The sequence below is a fragment of the Stegostoma tigrinum genome, chromosome 12 (assembly GCF_030684315.1).
Source record: "Stegostoma tigrinum isolate sSteTig4 chromosome 12, sSteTig4.hap1, whole genome shotgun sequence".
Taxonomy (NCBI): domain Eukaryota; kingdom Metazoa; phylum Chordata; class Chondrichthyes; order Orectolobiformes; family Stegostomatidae; genus Stegostoma; species Stegostoma tigrinum.
Genome location: NC_081365.1, coordinates 74,310,307 through 74,332,218, shown reverse-complemented (window position 1 = coordinate 74,332,218; position 21,912 = coordinate 74,310,307). Strand labels below are relative to the sequence as shown.

The 21,912-nt window shown below is 43.8% G+C and overlaps 2 protein-coding genes across 3 annotated transcripts in view; one reads left to right on the top strand and one right to left on the bottom strand.

The window, feature by feature from the left end:
* The window catches only part of cog3 (component of oligomeric golgi complex 3), an 81,960-nt gene extending 73,022 nt beyond the window's left edge, over positions 1–8,938 (top strand). The window contains exons 20-23 of one of the 2 annotated variants that reach the window (XM_048540543.2): positions 1,523–1,598; positions 2,638–2,765; positions 5,093–5,191; positions 6,062–8,938. In XM_048540543.2, the coding sequence (XP_048396500.2) occupies positions 1,523–1,598; positions 2,638–2,765; positions 5,093–5,191; positions 6,062–6,091 (333 nt within the window). In that variant the 3' untranslated portion in view covers positions 6,092–8,938. Of the gene's footprint in view, positions 1–1,522; positions 1,599–2,637; positions 2,766–5,092; positions 5,196–6,061 lie in introns of those variants that run through there. The other variant, XM_048540544.2, reaches the window with a different exon arrangement.
* Positions 8,939–12,853: 3,915 nt separating this feature from the next.
* LOC125457217 (glutamate-rich protein 6-like) overlaps positions 12,854–21,912 on the bottom strand; it is a 42,613-nt gene continuing 33,554 nt past the window's right edge. Inside the window, exons 9-10 of the mRNA XM_048541132.2 lie at positions 18,869–19,097; positions 12,854–16,037 (exon numbers count right to left, since the gene is read on the bottom strand). Coding sequence (XP_048397089.1) covers positions 15,927–16,037; positions 18,869–19,097 — 340 coding nt within the window. The 3' untranslated portion in view covers positions 12,854–15,926. The remainder of the gene's footprint in view (positions 16,038–18,868; positions 19,098–21,912) is intronic.

Genomic DNA, 21,912 nt, shown 5'->3' with positions numbered 1-21,912 from the left:
CCCCTCCCCTCCGCTCCGCTCCGTTCCCTCCCCTCCGCTCCGCTCCGTTCCCTCCCCTCCCCTCCCCTCCGCTCCGTTCCCTCCCCTCCGCTCCGCTCCGTTCCCTCCCCTCCGCTCCGCTCCGTTCCCTCCCCTCCGCTCCGCTCCGTTCCCTCCCCTCCGCTCCGCTCCGTTCCCTCCCCTCCGCTCCGCTCCGTTCCCTCCCCTCCGCTCCGCTCCGTTCCCTCCCCTCCGCTCCGTTCCCTTCCCTCCCCTCCCCTCTGCTCCGTTCCCTTCCCTCCCCTTCCACCCCCGTCCCCCACGACCCTCCCTGTCCCCCTCCTCCCCGTCCTCGCCCCCTTTCCCTCCACCCATCCCTGTCCCCCTTTCCGTCCCCCTTCCCCCCACCGTCCCCGTCCTCCCTTCCCACCCTCCACCTCCCCCTTCTTCCCCTACTTATCACCAATCGCCCATGTCTTTTTTTCATCTGTTAACTACTGTAAGGTATTTGTATGTTTTTGAATGAGATCACCTCCCATTCTTGTAAATTACAGAGAATATTGGCCCAGTCTGCTTAATCTGTCCTCATAAGTCAACCCTGCACGTCAGGAATTACTTTAGTGTTGTAAGTCGGTGCTTGTAACATTGGCTGTTACATGGTGTCACAGACAGGGACCTATGTTCTTTCACTGTGGAATTAAGTAGAAGGTCAGATTGAGCTGACGAGTGGGAATACAGAGTACTCTCTTCAAGGTATCAGTCATTGAAATGGATAATTGCTGCTGTCGTACCAACGTACATGATTATTTGTTCTTACTTTAGATTACAGTTAACTGTATGAGAGTGACTGCACTGATGTTTACATGTGCCACCTTACATCTGTACAGAGTTTTTTGTTATGGATACAAGATTTTAACACACTCTCTGAATGGGATTGATGACTAGGTTGCTTAGAGTCACTTTGGACTGTTTCCAGCTGTTGGGTGAAGTCAGTGTTGGGAGATTGGTCCTCAGGTTTATATATTAGAATTCAGAGCATGGTATGTAATTGTCATTGTTCACTTTGAAAATATGGGCATTTTATTGTCCATCCTTGGTTGCCGTCAGTGCAGCGAGATGGCTCATGTAATTAAGAGTGAACCACAGCGCTTTGTTATGTTATAAGACAAACGAGGTAGGGGCAGTAGGTTTCTTTCATAACAATCAGTTGGATTTTTACAACAATCTGCTAACTTCACGTTAATTTTACTGACTGCTGCCTCTTATTTCCAAACATTTTCTTAGTAATGACTCCCAATTTTTCAAACTACCCTGGTAGGATTTGAACGTGTTCTAGATTGTTATTCTGGATCTCTGTGTTACTAACTGTAATATGTTATGGTGCCTTATTCTTGCAAGGAATTTAACTTGCATGTGAACATAATTCAACATCAGTTGTCTTCTGTGGTGGTTTTAGAACAAACTGGACATAGCTGGCAGATCTGTCAATATGTTTGCACCCTCCTGTGATCTTTGGTAATGATGAAAAATTCCTATTGTACAGGTATCAGCATTAAAAACAATGGGTCATCAGGGAGGGCCAAAGTATAATCTAGCACAGCAGCCTTGGGCACACCCAGGTACGTGTGGTTCTATTCTGTTTGAAATGTGTTTTACTTTAGTTTCGCTTCTAGTTGAAGATCTTTTAAATGATATTTTAAACAACATTACAATTTGATAAACTGTTTCCTTATGGTGTTTTGGGAGGTCACTTCCTTTATCAGAAGTGAACTTGACATGACTATGAGCTCCATGTTGTGAAGAGCTAGGACTCTACCCCCAACCTGATGAAAGACAAGCATTTCCCAGTTGTCTGAATCCATATTTACTGCCAACTGGGAACTTGCTTGTTCGACCTAAGCTCACCATTACTATGACAGAAGGCAAGAAATTGCATTCTGAACGAATCTTGAGGATGTCCCAAAGTGTTGTCCAGTGTTTGCTGCAGAATTCCAGCCACTATCTTCATGTAAGTAAATGAAACAGTTAGTTTTAAGTCAGCAATGTGTAGCAAATCTAAGACATTATCAGTTGATGTTTCTGCCTGAACGAGGTTTGTTAGGCAGGTTGCCTGGGAGATTCCACTTTGAACAAAATCTGAAAGGTAACTGCTGACAATAGATGAAGAAGGGCCTAGGCCCAAAATGTCAGCTTTTGTGCTCCTAAGATGCTGCTTGGCCTGCTGTGTTCATCCAGCTCCACACTTTTGTGATCTCAGATTCTCCAGCATCTGCAGTTCCCATTATCTCTGCTGACAGTAGATTTTTCCTTCAGTCATGCAGTTCTGTACCAATAGGTTATACGTGGGAGTCCAGGAGATAGGGCTTGAAATGATGTGCCTAGTAACCAATGCTGGCCATTGCTTTGTAAATAGGAGCCAGGTGGGTGTTTGGTGCAACTGAGGTGGATATGCTGCATTTCTGCCTGAGGCAACTGTGTGAAAGCAAGCCTAAGGAGAGTTTTTGGGCTGATTATGGTCTGAAAGTTTTTGTTTCTGATTTGAAACATTCTCTTGGTTTTTGTAAAATTGTAGTCTGCTGCTTCACTGCAAACATTTGTGCAAGATTTGTGTACGCAATGGAGATAATAAGACAGTGATTTTGTTCTGTAAATTTTCAGCAAAAATTAATGATGTTGTGGCTTCTACGTACAAAACAATTAAAGTTCAACTGCCCACAACCTTGAGAAGTCTTTCCTTGTATTTGTCCAACAAGGATACAGAATTCATTCTGTTTAAGCCTGTCCGGGTAAGTCATGATTGATCTTGTAAAGTCTTACGCTGAACCCGAGAATTTTGCTTGAGCTGAGCTAGTGAGCCAATGCTTCAAGGCAGATTTATCTTTGATAATCAGGTTGTACCAGATTTATACCACGTCTGCATTTGTAGCTAATTGAAAAATTGCTGCACTCATTATCAGTGATAATGGGAACTGCAGATGCTGGAGAATCCAACATAACTAAGTTTGAAGCTGGATGAACACAGCAGGCCAAGCAACTTCCTGAGATGCTGCTTGGCCTGCTGTGTTCATCCAGTTTCACACTTTGTTATCTTACACTCATTATCTGTTGGGTAGTTCAAGTGTAAACAAAAATTAATCATTGCTCACCCTCTGCTCAGCCAACTGATCTCAGTTGGGATTAAGAGGTTGAGTAAGGAGCGCATTGGGGATCCCCTGACAGTCCTCTGTGTCTGTGGACCCAGAAGAACAACATTGTGCTAAGTAGAAGTTACCGTAATGGTAAACACAGTGAGGATAGCGAGTTTAACAACTTCCTCTGAATGACATGATTTCTTTAAAACCTTGTATATTAAGCTAATTCTACACAGTCCGTCGTAGCTCACTTCTCATCTGATGAAAGATGATTTAACTACCTCTTGGGAATTTTAGTTTAAAATTTTGCATCACCTAGTCTGAAAGGGGATCGTTCTCCTTGTTTTGGTTATTTTGTTTGATGTTTTGTCTGGTGCTGCAGAGCACCCTGGGGGATTTCACTACATTAAAGGCACTATATAAACATGAGCTGTTGGTGAAGGCAGGTTCAACCTAGTGAGCTGTTAATCGAAGTGCTGTCACGACGTTCCTTTCCTTTAACTAAAGCATGTCAATGAAGTTAAAAGTTTCAGACTTTCAGGTGTTACCGGGGGCCAGCCCCACACTGGCAATGCCAAAAATTGCAAAGGTTTTTCTGAAGAACGGTCCAGGCCCGAAACGTCAGCCTTCCTGCTCCTCTGATGCTGCTTGGCCTACTGTGTTCATCCAGCTCTGCACCTTGTCATCCCAAAAATTGCTGTAGATTATGGTATAGAGCCACCTTTGTTCAGAGATCACCATTATAACCAGTACAGTTCCAGGCTTCTTCCATATTATTGAGAGAGGAAAGTTGAATTGAAAGTTGAACAGAGATTAGATTCCCTACAGTGTGGAAACGGGCCCTTCGGCCCAACATGTCCACACCGCCCCTTGCAGCATCCCACCCAGACCCATCCCCCTATAACCCACACACCCCTGAACACTATGGGCAATTTCCCATGGCTAATCCACCTAGCCTGTACATCTTTGGACTGTGGGAGGAAACCGGAGCACCCGGAGGAAACCCACGCAGACACGGGGAGAATGTGCAAACTCCACACAGACAGTCGCCCGAGGCAGGAATCGAACCCGGGTCCCTGGCGCCGTGAGACTGCAGTGCTAACCACTGAGCCACCGTGCCGCCCTTATTGTTACAGTATTGTTAGATGTTACAGTAAGTTATTCTCAAATTGTGGGGGGAAGGCAATGGCCTAGTGGTATTATCGCTGGACTGTCAATCCAGACACCTAGGTAACATTCTGGTGAACTGGGTTCGAATCCTGCCATGGCAGATGGTGGAATTTGAATTCAGTAAATATCTGGAATTAAGGGTCTAATGATGACCATGAATCCATTGTCAATTGTTGGAAAAACCCATCTGGTTCACTCATGTGTTTAGGGAAGGTCACTGCCATCCTTACCTGATCTGGCTTACATATGATTCCAGACCCACAGCTATGTGGTTGACTCTTAACTGCCCTCTGGGCAATAAATGCTGCCTAGCCAGCGATGCCCTCATCCTGTGAATGAATAAAAGAAAGTAAAATTCAACTTATTACAGGTTCTCAGGAACTGAAGTTGGACAGTCATGAGCAAAATTTTAATGCCCAGGCTTAGAATTACCCCAGCTCTAATTTCATGTTATCCATGATCAGTTGTTTAACCAAATGTTCAACTTTAAGATAATGGCAGGTAGTTATTCCAAAGCATTTTTACGAAGTGTTTACTGCATTTTGACCACATTCGAGAATCATTTTTAAGATGTGGGAATATTGCGTTTACATGCAGCTCTAGTTCCATTGTGGTATGATTTGTTCTGATGCAGTTTAAAATAAGGCATGGGCCACTCGGGCAGCTTACAGGAACTGTACTTTAATTTGGTGCCTGGACTAATTGTGTTGCTGCTGGATTTTAAAAATACAACATGTTCCAGTTAACTATGATACTGGAGCATCTTTGGTCGATCCTCTGTTCTTTAGACAATGTTTATTTTCCTTCCTCAGAGTAACATTCAACAGACATTCCAAAAGCTGCATGGAGTATTGCAGGAGGATTTCAGTGGTGAGGATCTGCAGATTATCGCTTGCCCCTCCATGGACCAGGTAAGAGCTGGGTGAGCAGTATGATTAATGAGCAGCTTTGTGTGGTCATTCTGGGATGGGTTCATGTCTCATTAGTACTTCAGTAAACAAGAGTTTATTTACTTGGGCGAACAGAAGTAATATATAATTTAGTTGCGGCATCAGTAAACTTGTTTGATTGGAGAGTAGCAAATAGAGCATTTGGCCTGACAGACAAGTGTTGGTGTTTATGCTCTGTCTGATACGTTTCTGATTTAATGGAAAGAGCCATATTGAGTCCCTCACACCTATTCAAGAAACTAAATGGTTTGCAGGGTCTTGTATTAGATTTAAAGCTACAATCCTCCATTGTGTTTTAGCCCCAGTCAAAGCAAAAAGACCAGCTCTTCTAAGGCTGCATTCTGGGGAAGGGTCCCTGGACTTGAAATGTTAACTCTGGTTTCTCTCCACAGATGCTGCCAGACTTGCTGAGCTTCTCCAGCAATTTTTGTTTCTGTTTCTGATTTCCAGCATCCATATTTCCTTCAGCTTTTATTTAAGCCAGCTCCTGACTTCTCGAACTGTCCTGAAAGCTTAATTTCTTTTTATGTTCAAGAAATTTGTGTCCCAGTTTGAAAGTGAAAGATTGCCTTACTGAAAGGGTTGTGATCTCCTCGGGTCCTTGTTGAGTCTTTTCCTAGTCACTGAGTTACAGGAGTGATCCGGAGAGGAGAGGGTCACATCTTGGGTGGTTACTTGATGTAGGAAATGAAGTCCTCTTAAAATTCAAGGTATACAAATTGTTGGACATATCTCATCCTCGATTAAGTTACGTTCAAACCAGGAACTGGTCAGAAATGTGCAAATCTTGTCAGAATGATCCTAACTTCATTTCCTCCTCGTTCTATACAGATAAATCTGCTATTGTCTGCTTCCAACTAGAATCACTGTCACTTGGTGGAGAGAGAAAATGGGTTCACATTCAGCACTTAAAATGGGACGTCAGCTAGACAAGGGAAGAGCACTGAGTGAGTTGGAAGGTAGTTGGAATGAAATTCTTTGGCCGACGAGAGGCTTGGGGAACACTGACTCTTAATTTTAGCTGCAGCAGAACATCACTGTCTAAAGGCTTATGGCTGTTTGCTGACGAATTTGACCGTAACACGAGGTACTGCCTCAAAGCTACAGCCTGGTCTTAAACTGAGACACTTGTTTGCAATTTCAGATAGAATGTGACCTGAGCTATTGTCAAAAAGAAACCTACCTGCCTACCAAAGACTGTGCTTCATCATTGAAGAGGCTGAGTTACCTGAAGTAGTTGCTCATTTCATGAAGCCTAAGAGTTTTTTTTTGTTTGTCTAAACCTGTTTGCATATTTTCTAAACACGGTATGGGATTGTACATTAAACAGAGGGAATGTGATAGAAATTAGTACGGAAATATTGGTGTCGGTTGCAACGGTTATGTTAATGTTGACGTGATATTAAAGGGAACATTGAAGAGGTGGGTGCTGAAGCAAAATTTAGTGACTCCTCTTTGCGTGTGGGTATTGTGCATCCCGAAGTGTCTGCTTTTTTAACCCCTGAGGTCGTTAATCTTAGGAGATGGGGCCCCTCCCATTTCAGAGATACAGTGTCTGTCACAATTATAACGGATGTAGGGTCAGGCTGTTTCTACTGTATCACAGTACTATCCTTCAGCTGCTCAACCACAGAAGTGGTTCTTTACTCTGACCTTTTCCATTGCCAGCTTTTAGGATTATGGCTATCGCCAGCTAATGTCAAATTAACAACTGGATTGAGACTGCACAAGTTCATATCACTTACTGTGTAGAGTAGAGAGGAGATCCTTATCAGGCTGAGCTGTGGTTTAGTCCTGATCCCAAGGGTGAAAGATTAGAGTCTCAACATGACGTAAGTTCCTTATCAACAGTTTTCTCCTTCGCTGTACAGAGATCTTATGATTGAGGTGAAGTGCGAGCAATGTTTATGCATCATGGCCTCGGTCCAGCTCATACATAGGTCACTGATTGGGCATTTCTGTCCTCGAACATTTCTGTTTTAGCTGTTTTGCCCCAGTTCATTTTAAGCTAATTGCTTTGTGTCCTAGCCTGGAGCCAATCAGGAAACTATAGTCTGCTCTGCTATCTGTGCACCTATCCATCTGATTGCTGAAATATTTGCAGTGCAAGTCACAGTTACATACACAAGTTGTAACTGTAATGTGGGTTGATTCATGGATAACTTTGTGGTGCTTTTCCTTAGCAATGAATTGTATTTACGAATCACACTTCCAGATGCAAAGGTTTGTATTGTAATTGTACAAATGAAGCCAGTCTTGTGTCTCGTGTCTCAAGTCTCAAGCTTTGTCAAATTTGCACATTCAGGATCTCCTGATGGATGATTTAACATTATCTGATTTAATGTTAACCATTCAAGAACAGACTGTTAAGTGAACATTGGTAAATTTAGAATAAGGTCCCTCTATTTGATGAAGCAATGTATGACCCTGACCACTGCTGTAAGTTGCAATGTGTTTTGTCTGAGAATTTTATTGCACCGCGATAAAACTTTAAGTTAATAAACACAACAACTAAGATGAAAGCCAAACTACTGATCCTGAAATCAATGCATCAAATTAGTTTGCAGTCTATCACTGAAAGAAGCAGAAGTTTTGTTTATCCATTTCTCTTAATGTGTTTTAAATCCTGAGCTCCACTGTTAATTGGGTCAGTTTTCAGCACAAATGCACAAAGAGTCATTTGTCAGTCTTTAACTATTGTATCTCCTGCCTGGACAAATGCTGATCAACTAAGATGTTTGATTGGAAATAATAAAATCATGGTGATGGTGCTGTGTGTGAGAGTTCAGAACATAGCTGAGAGCCAGCTTTAGTGAAATTCACGTGCTTTGCAATTGAAGTATTTGCTTTACTACAGAGGCCTTCACTGTACAACTCCCCATATCCTCAGTGAGTAAATCTGCGTGATCTGCAGGGAGCAGGAACTTCCAGGCATTGGTATTTGCTGAGTTAGCAAGGGTTAGTAAGGGAAAGTGGTCAGTGAGTAAAGTGATGAGCTTCTCCTCCTCCTGAGTGAGTATATTGGGGAATGATAACAGAGGACCAGAATCCTATGCTAACATGTAGTGGGAAACGTAAAACATCCTGAACCAATTTAAATTCAGTAGTGATCTTTTTCAGATATCGTTGTGTTTGGGAGTGAGTAGATATTCTGTGGGGTTAAAATTCTAAATATGTTTTACTTTGGCGTCCATAATGTTTTCAAGTTCCGTTAATGTCTGTTCCAACAAACAGATTTGCGCTAAAGTGGCCTGATGTTGTGTAACACGAATGTATATGTTGTGAAATAACAATGATTTTCTCTATAAAATAATAGGGGGAAATGCATGATGTACAAAGTTAGTTCCCTTGTATGTAATTAAATGACATTTTACTACAGTGTATATAAGGGGGCCAGGGAGGCAACAATACATTTACTATGGAAGATATATCTGCATTTTATACTTTAGAAGTTTTTTAAAAAATTTGACTCCTAGTTGATGCATTTAGTAGTCTATTCCAGAGACGGTTAGCAACAGTTAAAGCAATCAAATTTATTGATTCTGATTACATTATTTTGGTTTGCTGAAGTGTTTTAAGGGGTTTACATATGTAAATTGTATATAACGAGATTAATAATATAAACATGCTTGCCTCCCCATTTTCTCAGTGCAATCTGATAGTTTTAATAAAATGTTTTCAAATAAATATGTGCTGCTTTTGAACTCATCCTTTGGTCTTAAGGTGTGTGCAGAATGGTTTTAACTGATCTTTTTGCTGTACTTCTGTGTTTGAATCAACTACAATTTACATTTATGAATTGCCTATAAAGTAGTAAAGCATCTCAGAGTGCTTTAGAGGCATAGTAGAAAATAAAATGTCACTCCAAGCCATGTGAGATATTAGTCCAGATAACCAAAGTGTGGACTGGAAAATTTTATGGTGTGTTTGAAAGGAAGACAGTGAAATGAAAGAATGTAGAGGGAGAATTCCAGACATTAGAGCCTAAGTAACTGAAGGCCAGGGCTCCAACTGCTGGAGTGATTTAAAAAAAAAGATAAAAATTGATTTTAAAAAATGTGCAAGAGGACAGAAAAAAATAAACTCAGTTTGGTTTGTGGGGCTGGAGAGAGTTGGCATGGGTGAAGCCAAGGTAAGATTTGAACGCGTGCAATATAATTTTTACTCACTCAAATTGTTGTATGAAACATTACTGCTAACTGAAACCTTCATTAACGTACGTTAATGGAAGGGGCAACTATAGTACAGAAGCTGGGAATCGAATATAAACAATGCTGGAAATATTTGATTCAGCCTGCAATATCAAGGGAGGAACATGCAACACATCTCAAGTCTCATTTAGTCTGACAAAAGTTGGAGGTTTAACAGATTTTAAGCGTTGCTGGATAAAGTCACATCTTGCCAAATCTTTTTGTCCTCTGATCAGGACATTTAACAAGAATACCTGTTAAAGGGGAAAATCAGCAGTTGTACTGTGAGGGAGGGCTCATTCGTTGGCAAGTGGACTCTGATTGGTAGAGGTGTTATGAAGAATGCATCAATTAATGAGGATAGATAATTGCTCAACTTTGTTTGCATTTAAACCATGCAGGTTTTACTCTAATTGGTCAGGCATTTCTTTGGGAATTGAGCCAATGATTTGCTGTTATCTGTTTTGTTGAGTCAAAACAGAAACCTGTCCACAAAGATCAACACCCCATGTATTTAAATACATAGCATCCACTACATGCAAGTACACAGTACTGTAAACCCAGCTGAATTGGGGATTGTCAGTGGAATTCTTTGCACACTCTGGATTATCCAGTAAATGTTGTCCAGTTTTACACAGTACAGAAAGAAGGAAAGGGGCAGGAGTAAAAGGCAAGGTCTGTGACAGGGTAAGACAGGACGGGTCAAATGATGCAAGACAAGAGGGTAATGGAACAAGTGAAAAACAAAACTGGGACTGGAAGTAGTGTAAATAGTGACAGCGGAATCGTGACCAGTAGCTGCTGCTGTTGGCTCCCTTTTCTAAGCTATGATCATAATCTAAAATATCTGAACTTGACACAGGGTCCTGGTTGTCATGCCTCCTTTGAATTTTGTTGGACTAGTGTGGAAGGTAGAGGTCAAGGTGGAATGGAGAATTAAAATGGCAAACAACAGCAAGCTCAGGTTCACACTTGTGGACTGAATAGTAGAAGTGTTAGCCCAAGGTCAGGTTGGTCTCCCCACTGTAGGGCAGGCTGTATTGCCAGCAGTTAATGCACTAATTGTACTCAATTGAAATACTTCCAAGTAAATCACATGGAAGAAGTTTTAGGGTCCTGGATGGGGTCAGAGTACAGGCGATCTACATTTGTATGTTGCAGAATCATACAGTGTAAAGGGAGGAGGTAAAAGGTGAGGTGTTACACACACTACTCTTGCATGGGAAGGTGTTGTGTTTTGAGGGCTGGGTTTTTTGAGTGCAATAGAAGAGTAGATCAGAGTGCTGTGGAGAGACTGTCCCTCCCTTTCAGCATTCTGAAGGAACTGTGTTCAGTGGCAGCATTGTGGTGCCGGTGGAGATGCTGCGGGATATTATTGTGGTCGGTGGAAAGTGAGGGCACGTTGTGCTCAAGGAGCGAGGAGAGGGGGTGGAAGCAGAAGTGTTGAAACTTGGACAGACAGTTAAGGACTCCATGGTGGAGGGGAATCCTTGATTGAGGAAGTGGAGGACTTTATCAGAAGCACTGGTGTGGAAGGTGAAGTTGTCAGATCATGAATTGGCAAAAATACAAAAAGGGCATCAATTCCATTATTACCCATGTTCAAAGTTTTATGGTGGGTTAAACCCACTGACTTCCCCATAAGGAGTCCATTCTTGGTCATCTTCAATCAAAGTAGAATTAAATGCAAATAATTGCATTTTTGAGGACCTAGTTTTCTGTGCATCTTCTGTGAAGTCAGAGTGCAGTACTGGACTATGCTTCAGAAATATGAGCTAACATCATCCTTCTTTGTAAAATCCATTTGCTACTTTTATCAATAACCAGTTAACCTGTTTTTGTCAGCAGCCAGTCATTTTATGAACAGAAGCTTTATTTTCCAAATATGTAACTATAATAGATGATGTGTATTCCACTGTATATAGATCTAAAGGTTTCTTCCAGGCCTGGTTAAAGCTATTTGCAGAGCTTGAATTTCAAAACACAGGTAAGTTGAGCAATAGATAATGTAGGATTGTAGTAATGTTGCTGAACTAATAATCCAGAACCATGAACTAATGATTTAGCAACGTGAGTTCAAATTCCATCCCGGCAGCTAGGGGAGTTAAATTCAGGTCATTAAATGACATTGTATGTGAACTTGGAATAAAAATCTGGTGCCCATAATGATAACTATGACGCTGTTGGATTGTTGTAGAAATGAATCTAGTTTACTGTTTCTCTTCACAAGAGCTCCTCTTACCTGGTATGGCCCTGTATGTGACCCACTGCCAATGGGTTGATTCTAAACTGCCCTCTGAAATAATTTAACAAGCAATTCGGTTTCATCAAACTTGAGAAAATTAAAAAATCTGGATGGATCACCTGACTTCTATCAGGACACCACATGACCGAGGTGCGACCTGCCCAGTTAACTCCGCAATATCCTTGACACTGACAGTTTCAGGCTTGTACAAAACATCCTGCAGGTTAATCAAGTTACAACCTGACTTACTTGATCTCGAGCAATGCTTGCAAAAGCAGAAGTTCCCTCTGGAAGATGTCAGAGTTCATCATCAAGAATGGTTTGGTAGCGATGAAATTAACTGAGTCGGCCAAGCGCTGAAGAAATGTAGAAACTAGGAGTAGGCCATTTGGCTCTTCGAGCCTGCATGCCATTCACAATGATCCTGGCTGATCATCCAACTCATATACTTCCTTCCCCGCATCCTCTGATCCTTTTAGCCCCAAGAACTATATTTTAACTCATTTGTGAAAGCATTTCAGCCTTAACTGTTTCCTGCAGCAGGGAATTTAGAGTCACTGAAGAAATTTCTCCACACCTCAGTCCTAAATGACCTTATGCTTAGAGTGTGACTCATGATTCGGGTCTCCCTGCTGATCAGGCGCACCCGTTTTATTTTTATTCTATCTGATCCTACTGGAATTTTCTAGGCTTCTATGAGATCCCTCCCCTCATTTTTCTAAACTCCAGTGAATTTAGTCAATGAAGGACACAGCTGCTAGACTACGCAGCAGGAGAGAGAAATACCCTGGAGGTAAAATTATCCTATTCAAACTTGTCTTCCCCACCTACCATTCTTAAATGCATCTATCTGTGATATGCCAGCCCTTGTGTAGAGTGTGAAGTATCCTCTCTTCACACTGAGGATATCTTACTTCATATTGTGTGGCATGACAGGTACGTTACATGGGGCAGATTCAGAACAGAGGTAGCTGGGCATTCATGAAGCAGTACCAACCAGCCATGGCATTGCATACTGCTACAAAAGGAATCTCGTGGCCCAGCATATCCTTCACCCTACCTTTTATCCTCAAGCCAGCAAACCAACCGTGGAGCGATGCCAAGAGCAGAGCCAGGCTTGCACTAAATAAGGTGTCAACCTAGTGAAGCCACAATTTGAGACTGTACCAATGCCAAGCAGTTGGTAGGTGGCCATGCAGTAGCTGCTGAAGCTAAGCCATCCCATTACCATCAAAACTCCACTGCCCTGCCACATTTGTCTCATGGATGTTGGTAGACTAATGGGAAGAAAAGACTTCATGCACACCCCCAGCAGCCAGTGAGTTTCAAAACAAAAAGTTAAAAATACTAAGTAGATGATCCATCTTGAAGCAGTGGTGATGTACAATGTTATGCATCTGAAGCCCATGAGCACCTCATCAATGCCCAGTTTTAATCTCCCCCATACCCCCACAATGGTCCCTAAAATCAGAGATGCCAGGCTTTAGCCAATTCAGTGTAGTCCGTATAATACTGAGGAAACGGCTGAGATGCTGGGTTTAGACCCTGAGAATATCCCAGCAATAGTACTGAAAACTTGTGTTCCTGAACTGTTTAGCTTATCAGTTGCAAAACAGTCACAATGCTGGCACCGAACTGCCAACAAGGCAGAAACAAACCCAAAGTCCTGCCCATTTTTGCTCCTCAGGAGGCCATTCGACCCATCGAGCACTTCCCTGCCCTTTGTTCACACTGTCCCCAGAACCCTGTACACATTGGTAATCAAAAATCAGTCAGTCTTCACTGAGTTTCACAGTCCTCAGTAGTAGAGGATTTTCCAGGTTCACAAACCCCTAACACAAACAGTGTTAATGTTTCAGGTCCAGTGACCCTTCCTCAGAACCGTTCTGAGGAGGGAAGGGTCACTGGACCTGAAATGTTAACTCTGTTTTCTCCTTCACAGATGCTGCCAGACCTGCTGAGCTACTCCAGCAAATTTTGTTTGTGTTCCTGATTTACAGCATCTGCAGTTCTTTTGGTTTTTACAAAGAAAGATGGGTCTGTCAATGGCACCTTTGACATCTGCTGGACTGGTGATGTCTTATGGAAACACTGCAAGTTCCCCTCAATTCTGTCACTTCACAGTCATAGGGTTAAAATGTGGGAACCTTACCCCCTGTAGGTCTAGCTGCACCACACAAGCTGTAGCAGGGCATGATGGTAGCTGACCACCACCCTCTCAAGGGAAGTCATGATGTCTGCCTCCCAGAAAGTCACGAGGCTGTATCCAAAGCCTATCTATAATAATTCCCCTATTCACAATTTCAACCATGTTAATGGAACGTATAGCTGCAAGCACCAACTTCATGATGAGGTCTGAAAGTGGCTGTCTCCATGGTTTTAATGCTGGGTAAATCATTCACCTCTTCAAGTAGTGCGATTTCTACCAACCACCCTCACTTTCTATTGAAGGCATGCAGAGATGCAGCATACACTACGTACTTTCTGGAAAAAGAAATACTCCTAGCCTATGTTTAGTAATACAGTGTTTAATTGCATGTACCCTAGACTCCTGTCATCTCTCAACCTGGAATAACCTTATGGATAAATAAAGTCAATCCAAAATACTTAATCCTGTGTAAGTCACTGAGGTCCTTAAAGCTCAATATCATTCTTCTGGCTTTATCACTCTCACCTCTGTGTGAAGGTTGTGGTCTCAAGTCCAAACATCTGAGCAGGCTGTCCATTCAGTGCATGACTGAGGGAATGCTACACTGGCAGAGGTGCCATCGCTTGAAGGCAGTATTAAACGAAGGCTCTGACCACCCTTTTCAGTGATATCAAAGAGAAGCAGGGAAGTTGTCCTCAGTGTACTGACCAATCAATCTACATCACAAAGACTTTTTGGTCTATCGCATTGCAGTCTGTGAGAGCTCGCTGTGTATGGAGGCTGCCTCAACAGCAACTACCCTTAAAAAAAACTTATGAATTGGAGTATCCTAAGATTGTGAAAGGTGCTATGTGAAAATCAGTCTCCCTTTTTTAATTGTGGGGGAAGCGAAACTGGATACAGCCCTCCCAAAGTGGTTTAGCCGATCTCTGTACAATGAATGGTCCCATAGATACAACCCAAAGGCACCCAGCCTTTCTGCATCACTCATGAGCTGGCAATCTGCTTAAAAAAAAATGTGGGCTGCTTTTCAGAACAACTTTCTGATCACTTGCTTGCCTGCCTGTGGTGAGTATATTCTATACTGGATTAACTGATACACATGATGTTCCAGTTATATAGGCTAAATGCCATTCGCTGCTTAAACAAACACACACATTTTCTTGCAGAAAAACGTACACCAGCAATCCCAACCTTAATAGGCTTAAAAAACACTCGAGTTGTTTTCTGTGGAGTGGTGGAGGCTGAGGGGAGACCTGTTAGAAGTCTATAAAATTATGAGATGCATAGATAGGATCGACGGTCAGAACTCTCCTCCTGAGAGTTGAAATGTCTAATACAAGGGGGCAGGCAGTTAAGGTGAGAGGCGGACAAAGTTTTCAAGATGTGATTTTTACACAGAGTGATCGGTGTCTGGAATGCACTGCCAAGGATGGCAGTAGAACCAGATACAGTGGGGACGGTTAACTTTTTTAGAGAAGCACATGAGTATGCAAGGAATGGCAGGATGTGAGCCAAGGCCAAGGCTGAGGGGAATAGTTTAATTTGGTGTCAGGTTTGGCACAACATTGTAGACCGAAGGGCCCTTTCCAGCTGCACTGTTCTAATAACAATGTTAGTGCAACCTGCAAACTTGCTGACCAGGATAAATGTGTCATTGCATCCCGTTCAGTTCCAATTTGTAGCCTACAATTTCTCAAACCTATTCCTACAATTGTCAGAGAGCAGCCATCAAACTCAGGAGTCTGAGATAATGGGAACTCTCTGATGAAGGGTCTGGGCCCGAAGCGTCGGCTTTTGTGCTCCTGAGATGCTGCTTGGCCTGCTGTGTTCATCCAGCCTCACATTTTATTATCTTGAAACTCAGGAATCTCACTGGTTCTAGTCTAGCGTAAGCAGACAGCGACATGAATCTCATTGATGGTATTCAAGTAGAGGGCAATTGAACAGGCAGTTATCTGGGGGTCATTAGTTCTGCTGCTGTGCTATGTGCCATCAGAATCACCACTGACAAATTCATAGTCTCTGCAGATGCAATGCGGGAAGATGGTAACAGGAACTTGGTGGATGGGGGTGACACAGTCAGCTTTTCTCAAGGGATTGTTGTTCAACTTAATGCTTCTGCTGAAGGATGGTGTGAATTTTCTGCCTCATGGCCTTGAGATATTTCTCTTCCGGGATGTTGTTTGATTCTAACGTGTGGAAGTGTTCGAGGTCTCTCAGCTGTGTTGGAGACAAGAGAAAAAGAGAAAAATCTGTTGAGAAGTATTTTAGCCTCCCTGCTGTTTAGACTGTAGCAGTGGGTGTACTGAGATGGTGGGGGAGGAATTAGAACCACACCACCCAGGACAGTGTCAATCAATGGGAGCGCAGTTTGCAAAATCCACAAAGCTGACCTGGAGTCCAGCTGGGCAAGGATCCTACATGGGATTGCTGGATTCGTCCGTCAGACTGATGGCCAAGACTGTAATTGTACAGTCATAGCTCTAAGAAGCAGCAGGGACATTCTTACTGTGAGCTATGAGTTCCCTCACCATTCGTACACTGAAGGTGATCTCCATGCTTATAAAGCGTGTACTAATTCCCCCCCCATGGATTATGTGATCAAAGATATTTTAAGTCATAACAGTCGGGGGCTGATTTCATGACAAGGCCAGAGACAGCTTTCATTTTATATAAAACCACACCCATGGGTTTAGGTTCAAAATAGCCTGGTTCAAGAAAAAGCAAGGCCAATAACTGTGTCAGACTTGCGCTTCATATCATTTAACTATCTTTATATTAAGATTAAATACTACAATACATGGTACAGGTGACTGCAGATTTATGAATGCCTGACTTACAAATGCTTGTCCTTAGGAATGTGATCCCACATAGGGGTGTAATTTTAAAGATTCACACACATGTCCTGTGTTTACAACCAACTGCATTGTTCTGCAATTTTTCTCCACTTGTATACAAATTGCCTTGCAAATGGACTCCAGAAGGGAACTCATTTACAATCTGGGAATTGCCTGTTGAAAGACTATTCCACATTCTCTACTGCCTAAAGCTAGTCTGGCCACTGCACACACTTCAATGTTTGAGTTTCATTCTTTATCCTCATGTGTCCTTTCATGTGTGTTATTTATGCCCTCATGAGGCGCAGCTCTGCAACATCGCACGGTTGCTCCAGGGTCCAAAAGTCCTTACAACAACAGTGGGCTCCAACACAAAGACTACCTGGTGCTGACTCTGAAACACTGCCCATTGGTGCCCCTGTCTTAGCCCTTCCACTGCTGAAACCCTCGGTGACTCCTTGGTTACCGCCAACATTCCCTTTTAGCTGTTTCCATGCCCCGTGATCAGCACTGGAACACGGATTGCACAAGCCTCGCAGGCAGTGTTTCCCCCTGACCCTCGCCAAATCCTGTTCATCCATCAACAGTGTGCTTGGCTCCCATTTCTGGAAAACGCCTCTGTTTTACACATTGGCGTAACCTCCCCTGAGCTATCTACGTTGCTCCATATCAGCTTTCTCACTCATCCCCCAATTTTAAACACTCCTCCTTAAGGCAGCTGCCTCTGTCTTAAACTCTGGAACTCCATCCTCCAACCTTCATTTACCTTATTTTTAAAAATTCCTTTAGTCCAACCTCCTTGGTCAAACCTCTGATCATATAGTGTGATACCTCAGTGTGTCAGACTGAGTTTGATAACTCCCCTGTGTGGTGCTCATTGGGCCATTCACAAATGGGAAGGCAAGCTGGTCATGTTTCCATGTTGATGTTGATAGGGGTGGCACAGTGGTTCAATGGTCAGCACTGCTGCCTCACAGCAGTAAGGACCCGGGTTCGATTCCACCCTCGGGCAACTGTCTGTGTGGAGTCTGCACTTTCTCCCTGTGTCTGCGTGAGTTTCCTCCCACAGTCCAAAGATGTGCAAGTTAGGTGAGTTAGCCATGGGAAATGCAGCGTTACAGGGATGGGGTAGGTCCAGGTGGGATGCTCTTCGGAGGGTCAGTGTGGACTCAATAGGCTGAATGGCATCTTTCCACATCCTAGGGATTCTAAGATTCTGTCTATTCTTTCATGGACCTCTTGCTGAACCAGGTCCTGTTTGTGGCAAGTTCTGAGTTGTCTCAGCTGAAATTTTCTGCAGCCACAGGTCACCAGTTATAGTCTTTTGGCAAAAACAGCATTTTCTCACTTAAAGCCTTCATTTCACAGCATCAGCAATGCAAATATCCCCAACACAAATTCAGTTATGTTTCTAAGACAAAATGCAATAAATCTGAAAAATAACACTGGAAATACTCAGCAGGTCTGTCAGTACCTGCAGAGATACAAACAGAATTAATGTTTCTAGTCGATGGTCGAAGGTCAGATTTCTGATTTGCTGAGGAATGATAGATATGCGCCGAGTTGGCGGGGAATAGCAGTGATCTGCGGAGAAACTGCAGACATGAAGGAATAACAGACGTGCAGTAATTTACGGCGGAATAGCACAGGGCAGCACGGCGACTCAGTGGTTAGCACTGCAGCCTCACAGTGCCAGGGACCCGGGTTCAATTCCAGCCTCAGGCAACTGTTTGTGTGGAGTTTGCACATTCTCCCTGTGTCTGCGTGGGTTCCTCCGGGAACACCGGTTTCCTCCTACAGTCCAAAGAAGTGCAGGCTAGGTGGATCAGCCATGAGAAATTGCCCATAGTGTTCAGGGGTGTGTGGGTTATAGGGGGAGGGGTCTGGCTGGGATGCTCTGAGGTACAGTGTGGCCTTGTTGGGCCAAACGGCCTGTTTCCACACTGTAGGGAATCTAATTCAGCAGACATGCGATAAGTCATGGGAACAGCAAGCGTGCAGGCGATCACTGGGAAAAATCGATCGCTGGGAAATAGCAGGCACGCGGTCGATCGATGGGAAATAGCAGACATGCGGTTGATCACTGGGAAAAGTCGATCACTGGGAAATAACAGACACGCGGTTGATGACTAGGAAATAACAGACATGCAGTTGATCACTGGGAATAACAGACATCTGGAACATTTTACATGTTAAACACTATTAGATACCCACCACCAGTTTTGCTCCCATGTTAAATGTTATGCTATTGTTGTTTGCCTTGAATGTCGTATAAATCTGGTCCCGGGAGATCAATCGGATGGTGATGTTAGAGTTTAATTCCAGGTTTATTGACCGAAATGGAGGTGCGTGCACGTGATAATTGTAATCCCGCCACAGCCACTGTTTCACAGTCTGACCCTTTATATTGAAGTACAATCCTCTCAGTGGATTCACGTTGATCCTATGTGAAAAGATCACAACATTTCTCGGCACCGTGTCTCTGTAACTGACTCAACAGCAACTTTCATATTTCCCCTCCCGACTTCACAATGTTAGCTGCTGGTTTTGTGTACTCACTGCTGTCCTCCTGCAGTGGGAGACCTTCCTGCAGGCATCCCATTCCAGCCAGGCACTGCCAAAGTTTGTACAACCTGAGATAACCCCAGGAAAGGGAGCTGCTCTGCTGGGATAAGCCTCACTCAAAGGTCATGTGGATTGGGGAATCGGACACAGAGGTCAGTGGTTATTGAAATGAAATGAAATTGAAGTTTGCTTCTGTACGTGTGTGTGTGTGTGAGAGAGAGTGAGTGTGTGTGTGTGACTGTGAGTGTGTGTGTGTGTGAGAGAGAGTGTGTGTGTGTGTGTGACTGTGAGTGAGTGTGTGTGTGTGACTGTGAGTGTGTGTGTGTGTGACTGTGTGAGTGTGTGTGTGACTGTGAGTGTGTGTGTGTGACTGTGAGTGAGTGTGTGTCTGTGAGTGAGTGTGTGTGTGACTGTGAGTGTGTGTGTGTGACTGTGAGTGAGTGTGTGTGTGTGACTGAGTGAGTGTGTGTGTGTGACTGTGAGTGTGTGACTGTGAGTGAGTGTGTGTGACTGTGAGTGAGTGTGTGTGTGACTGTGAGTGTGTGTGTGTGACTGTGAGTGAGTGTGTGTGTGTGAGTGAGAATGTGAATGAGTGAGTGTGTGAGAGTGTGTGTATGAGTGAGTGTGAGTGAGTGTGTGTGTAACTGAGTGAGTGAGTGTGTGTGTGTATGAGTGAGAGTGTGTGTGTGTGACTGAGTGAGAGTGTGTGTGTGTGTATGAGTGAGAGTGTGTGTGTGTGTGAGAGAGAGAATGAGTGTGTGTGTGAGAGAGAGAATGAGTGTGTGTGTGTGTGTTTGTGTATGTGTGTCTGTGGGTGTGTATATATACCTGTACGGGATGCCTGAATGCCCTTTATAACAAATTGCTTTTGGTGTTCAGTCAATGTTTTATATTACTGATTAATGCCTAAGGTCCCATACACAGCAATGAAGAAGTAATGTGCATTTTTATAGAACCTTTCATGACTTCAGAAAATCCCGAAGCATTTCAAATGCTATCAGGTAATTTGAAAAACACTCAGAATTCAACGCAGGAAGATCACCATCAATTTGTGCCCAGTAAACTGCAACAAGAGCTGACAGGCCCTCAGCGATTTACAGGCACTAGAGGGGCCAGGCCCTCGGCGATTTACAGGCACTAGACTGACAGGCCCTCAGCGATTTACAGGCACTAGAGGGGCCAGGCCCTCGGCGATTTACAGGCACTAGAGGGGCCAGGCCCTCGGCGATTTACAGGCAATAGGGGAGCCAGGCCCTCAGCGATTTACAGGCACTAGACTGACAGACCCTCAGCGATTTACAGGCACTAGAGGGGCCCGGCCCCTGAGCAATTTATAGGCACTAGACTGACAGGTCCTCAGTGATTTACAGGCACTAGACTGGCCAGGCCCTCGGCGATTTACAGGCACTAGAGGGGCCAGGCCCTCGGCGATTTACAGGCACTAGAGGGGCCAGGCCCTCGGTGATTTACAGGCAATGGGGGGGGGGCCAGGCCCTCAGCGATTTACAGGCACTAGACTGACAGGCCCTCAGCGATTTACAGGCACTAGACTGACCAGGCCGTCAGTGTCATATAGGCTATACAGCCCCAGGTGTATAGACCAGCAGTGTTAACTGCCTTTGTCTAAGTGTTCGAGGCCAATGTACGACACACACCTCAAACCCCTTGAAAAATATCACCAGGATTGTCTCCCCAAAATCCAACAACTCAATCAGGTTCCAGTCTCTGATAGCAAGGTCCTTTCTCAGGGAAACGCCCCCCAGGGACAAACACTGGTTACCATCAATGATGGGTGAGCCAGATCCTTCCAAAACAAGCTCCCACCTCTGTGCTCTACTAAGGATGGCCAGGAAAGCAGAGAAATCGCTTCAAGGGGCTCCTCCAAGCTTCCCAGAGGTAATTCCCATTTGATGTGTGGGAATGACAGGTCCAGGATGACCAAAACTGGAGAAGCAGCAACCCTGAAGGTGCCAACCACCTTCAGCGTGTTCACTAGGGCCAGGTAGAGGCCAATGTGAACAGTGCCAGAAACCTGCAAAATCTGGGCATCCCACCCAGATGCCACTTCAAACCATCACCAGGCCCACACCAGGTACAGCTTGCAGACCCAGGATGAGAGGGTTTGGTGACCTCAGGATCCACAGAGAGGGAGAATCTAATTCTCAATCACAAACAGACAACCTTTGAAAAATATGAAGAGAAGCGAACATGGTTGAAGAGGAGATGGTTGAAGATCCCAAATGGAAATTTGATGGACACGTGGGAAACGAATATGCGTCAGACCACAAATTGTAAGGATGGAAGTAGGCCATTCGGCCTTTCATGTCTACTCCATCATACAATGAGATTATGGCTGATGCGGTAATCTTCAACTCCACTTTCCTCACTTTAACCCATTTCCCTCGGTTCTTTTAATGATTAATAATCTATTAGAGTTGAATGTACTAAATGACCCAGCCTTAACCTTGTAGTAGAGAGTTCCACGGACTGAGAGAAAAAATTCTTCCCCATCTCTGTCTTAAATGGACGTCACTTTCTCTGGTCCTAGCCTCTCCCATAAGGATAAACAATTTCTCTGTATCCACCTCGTCAAGCCCCTAGGAATCTGATATGTTTCAGTAAGGTGTCCCCTCACTCTCCTAAACTCCAATGAGTACAGGCCCATCCTACTCGATCTCTTCTCCATACTCAGA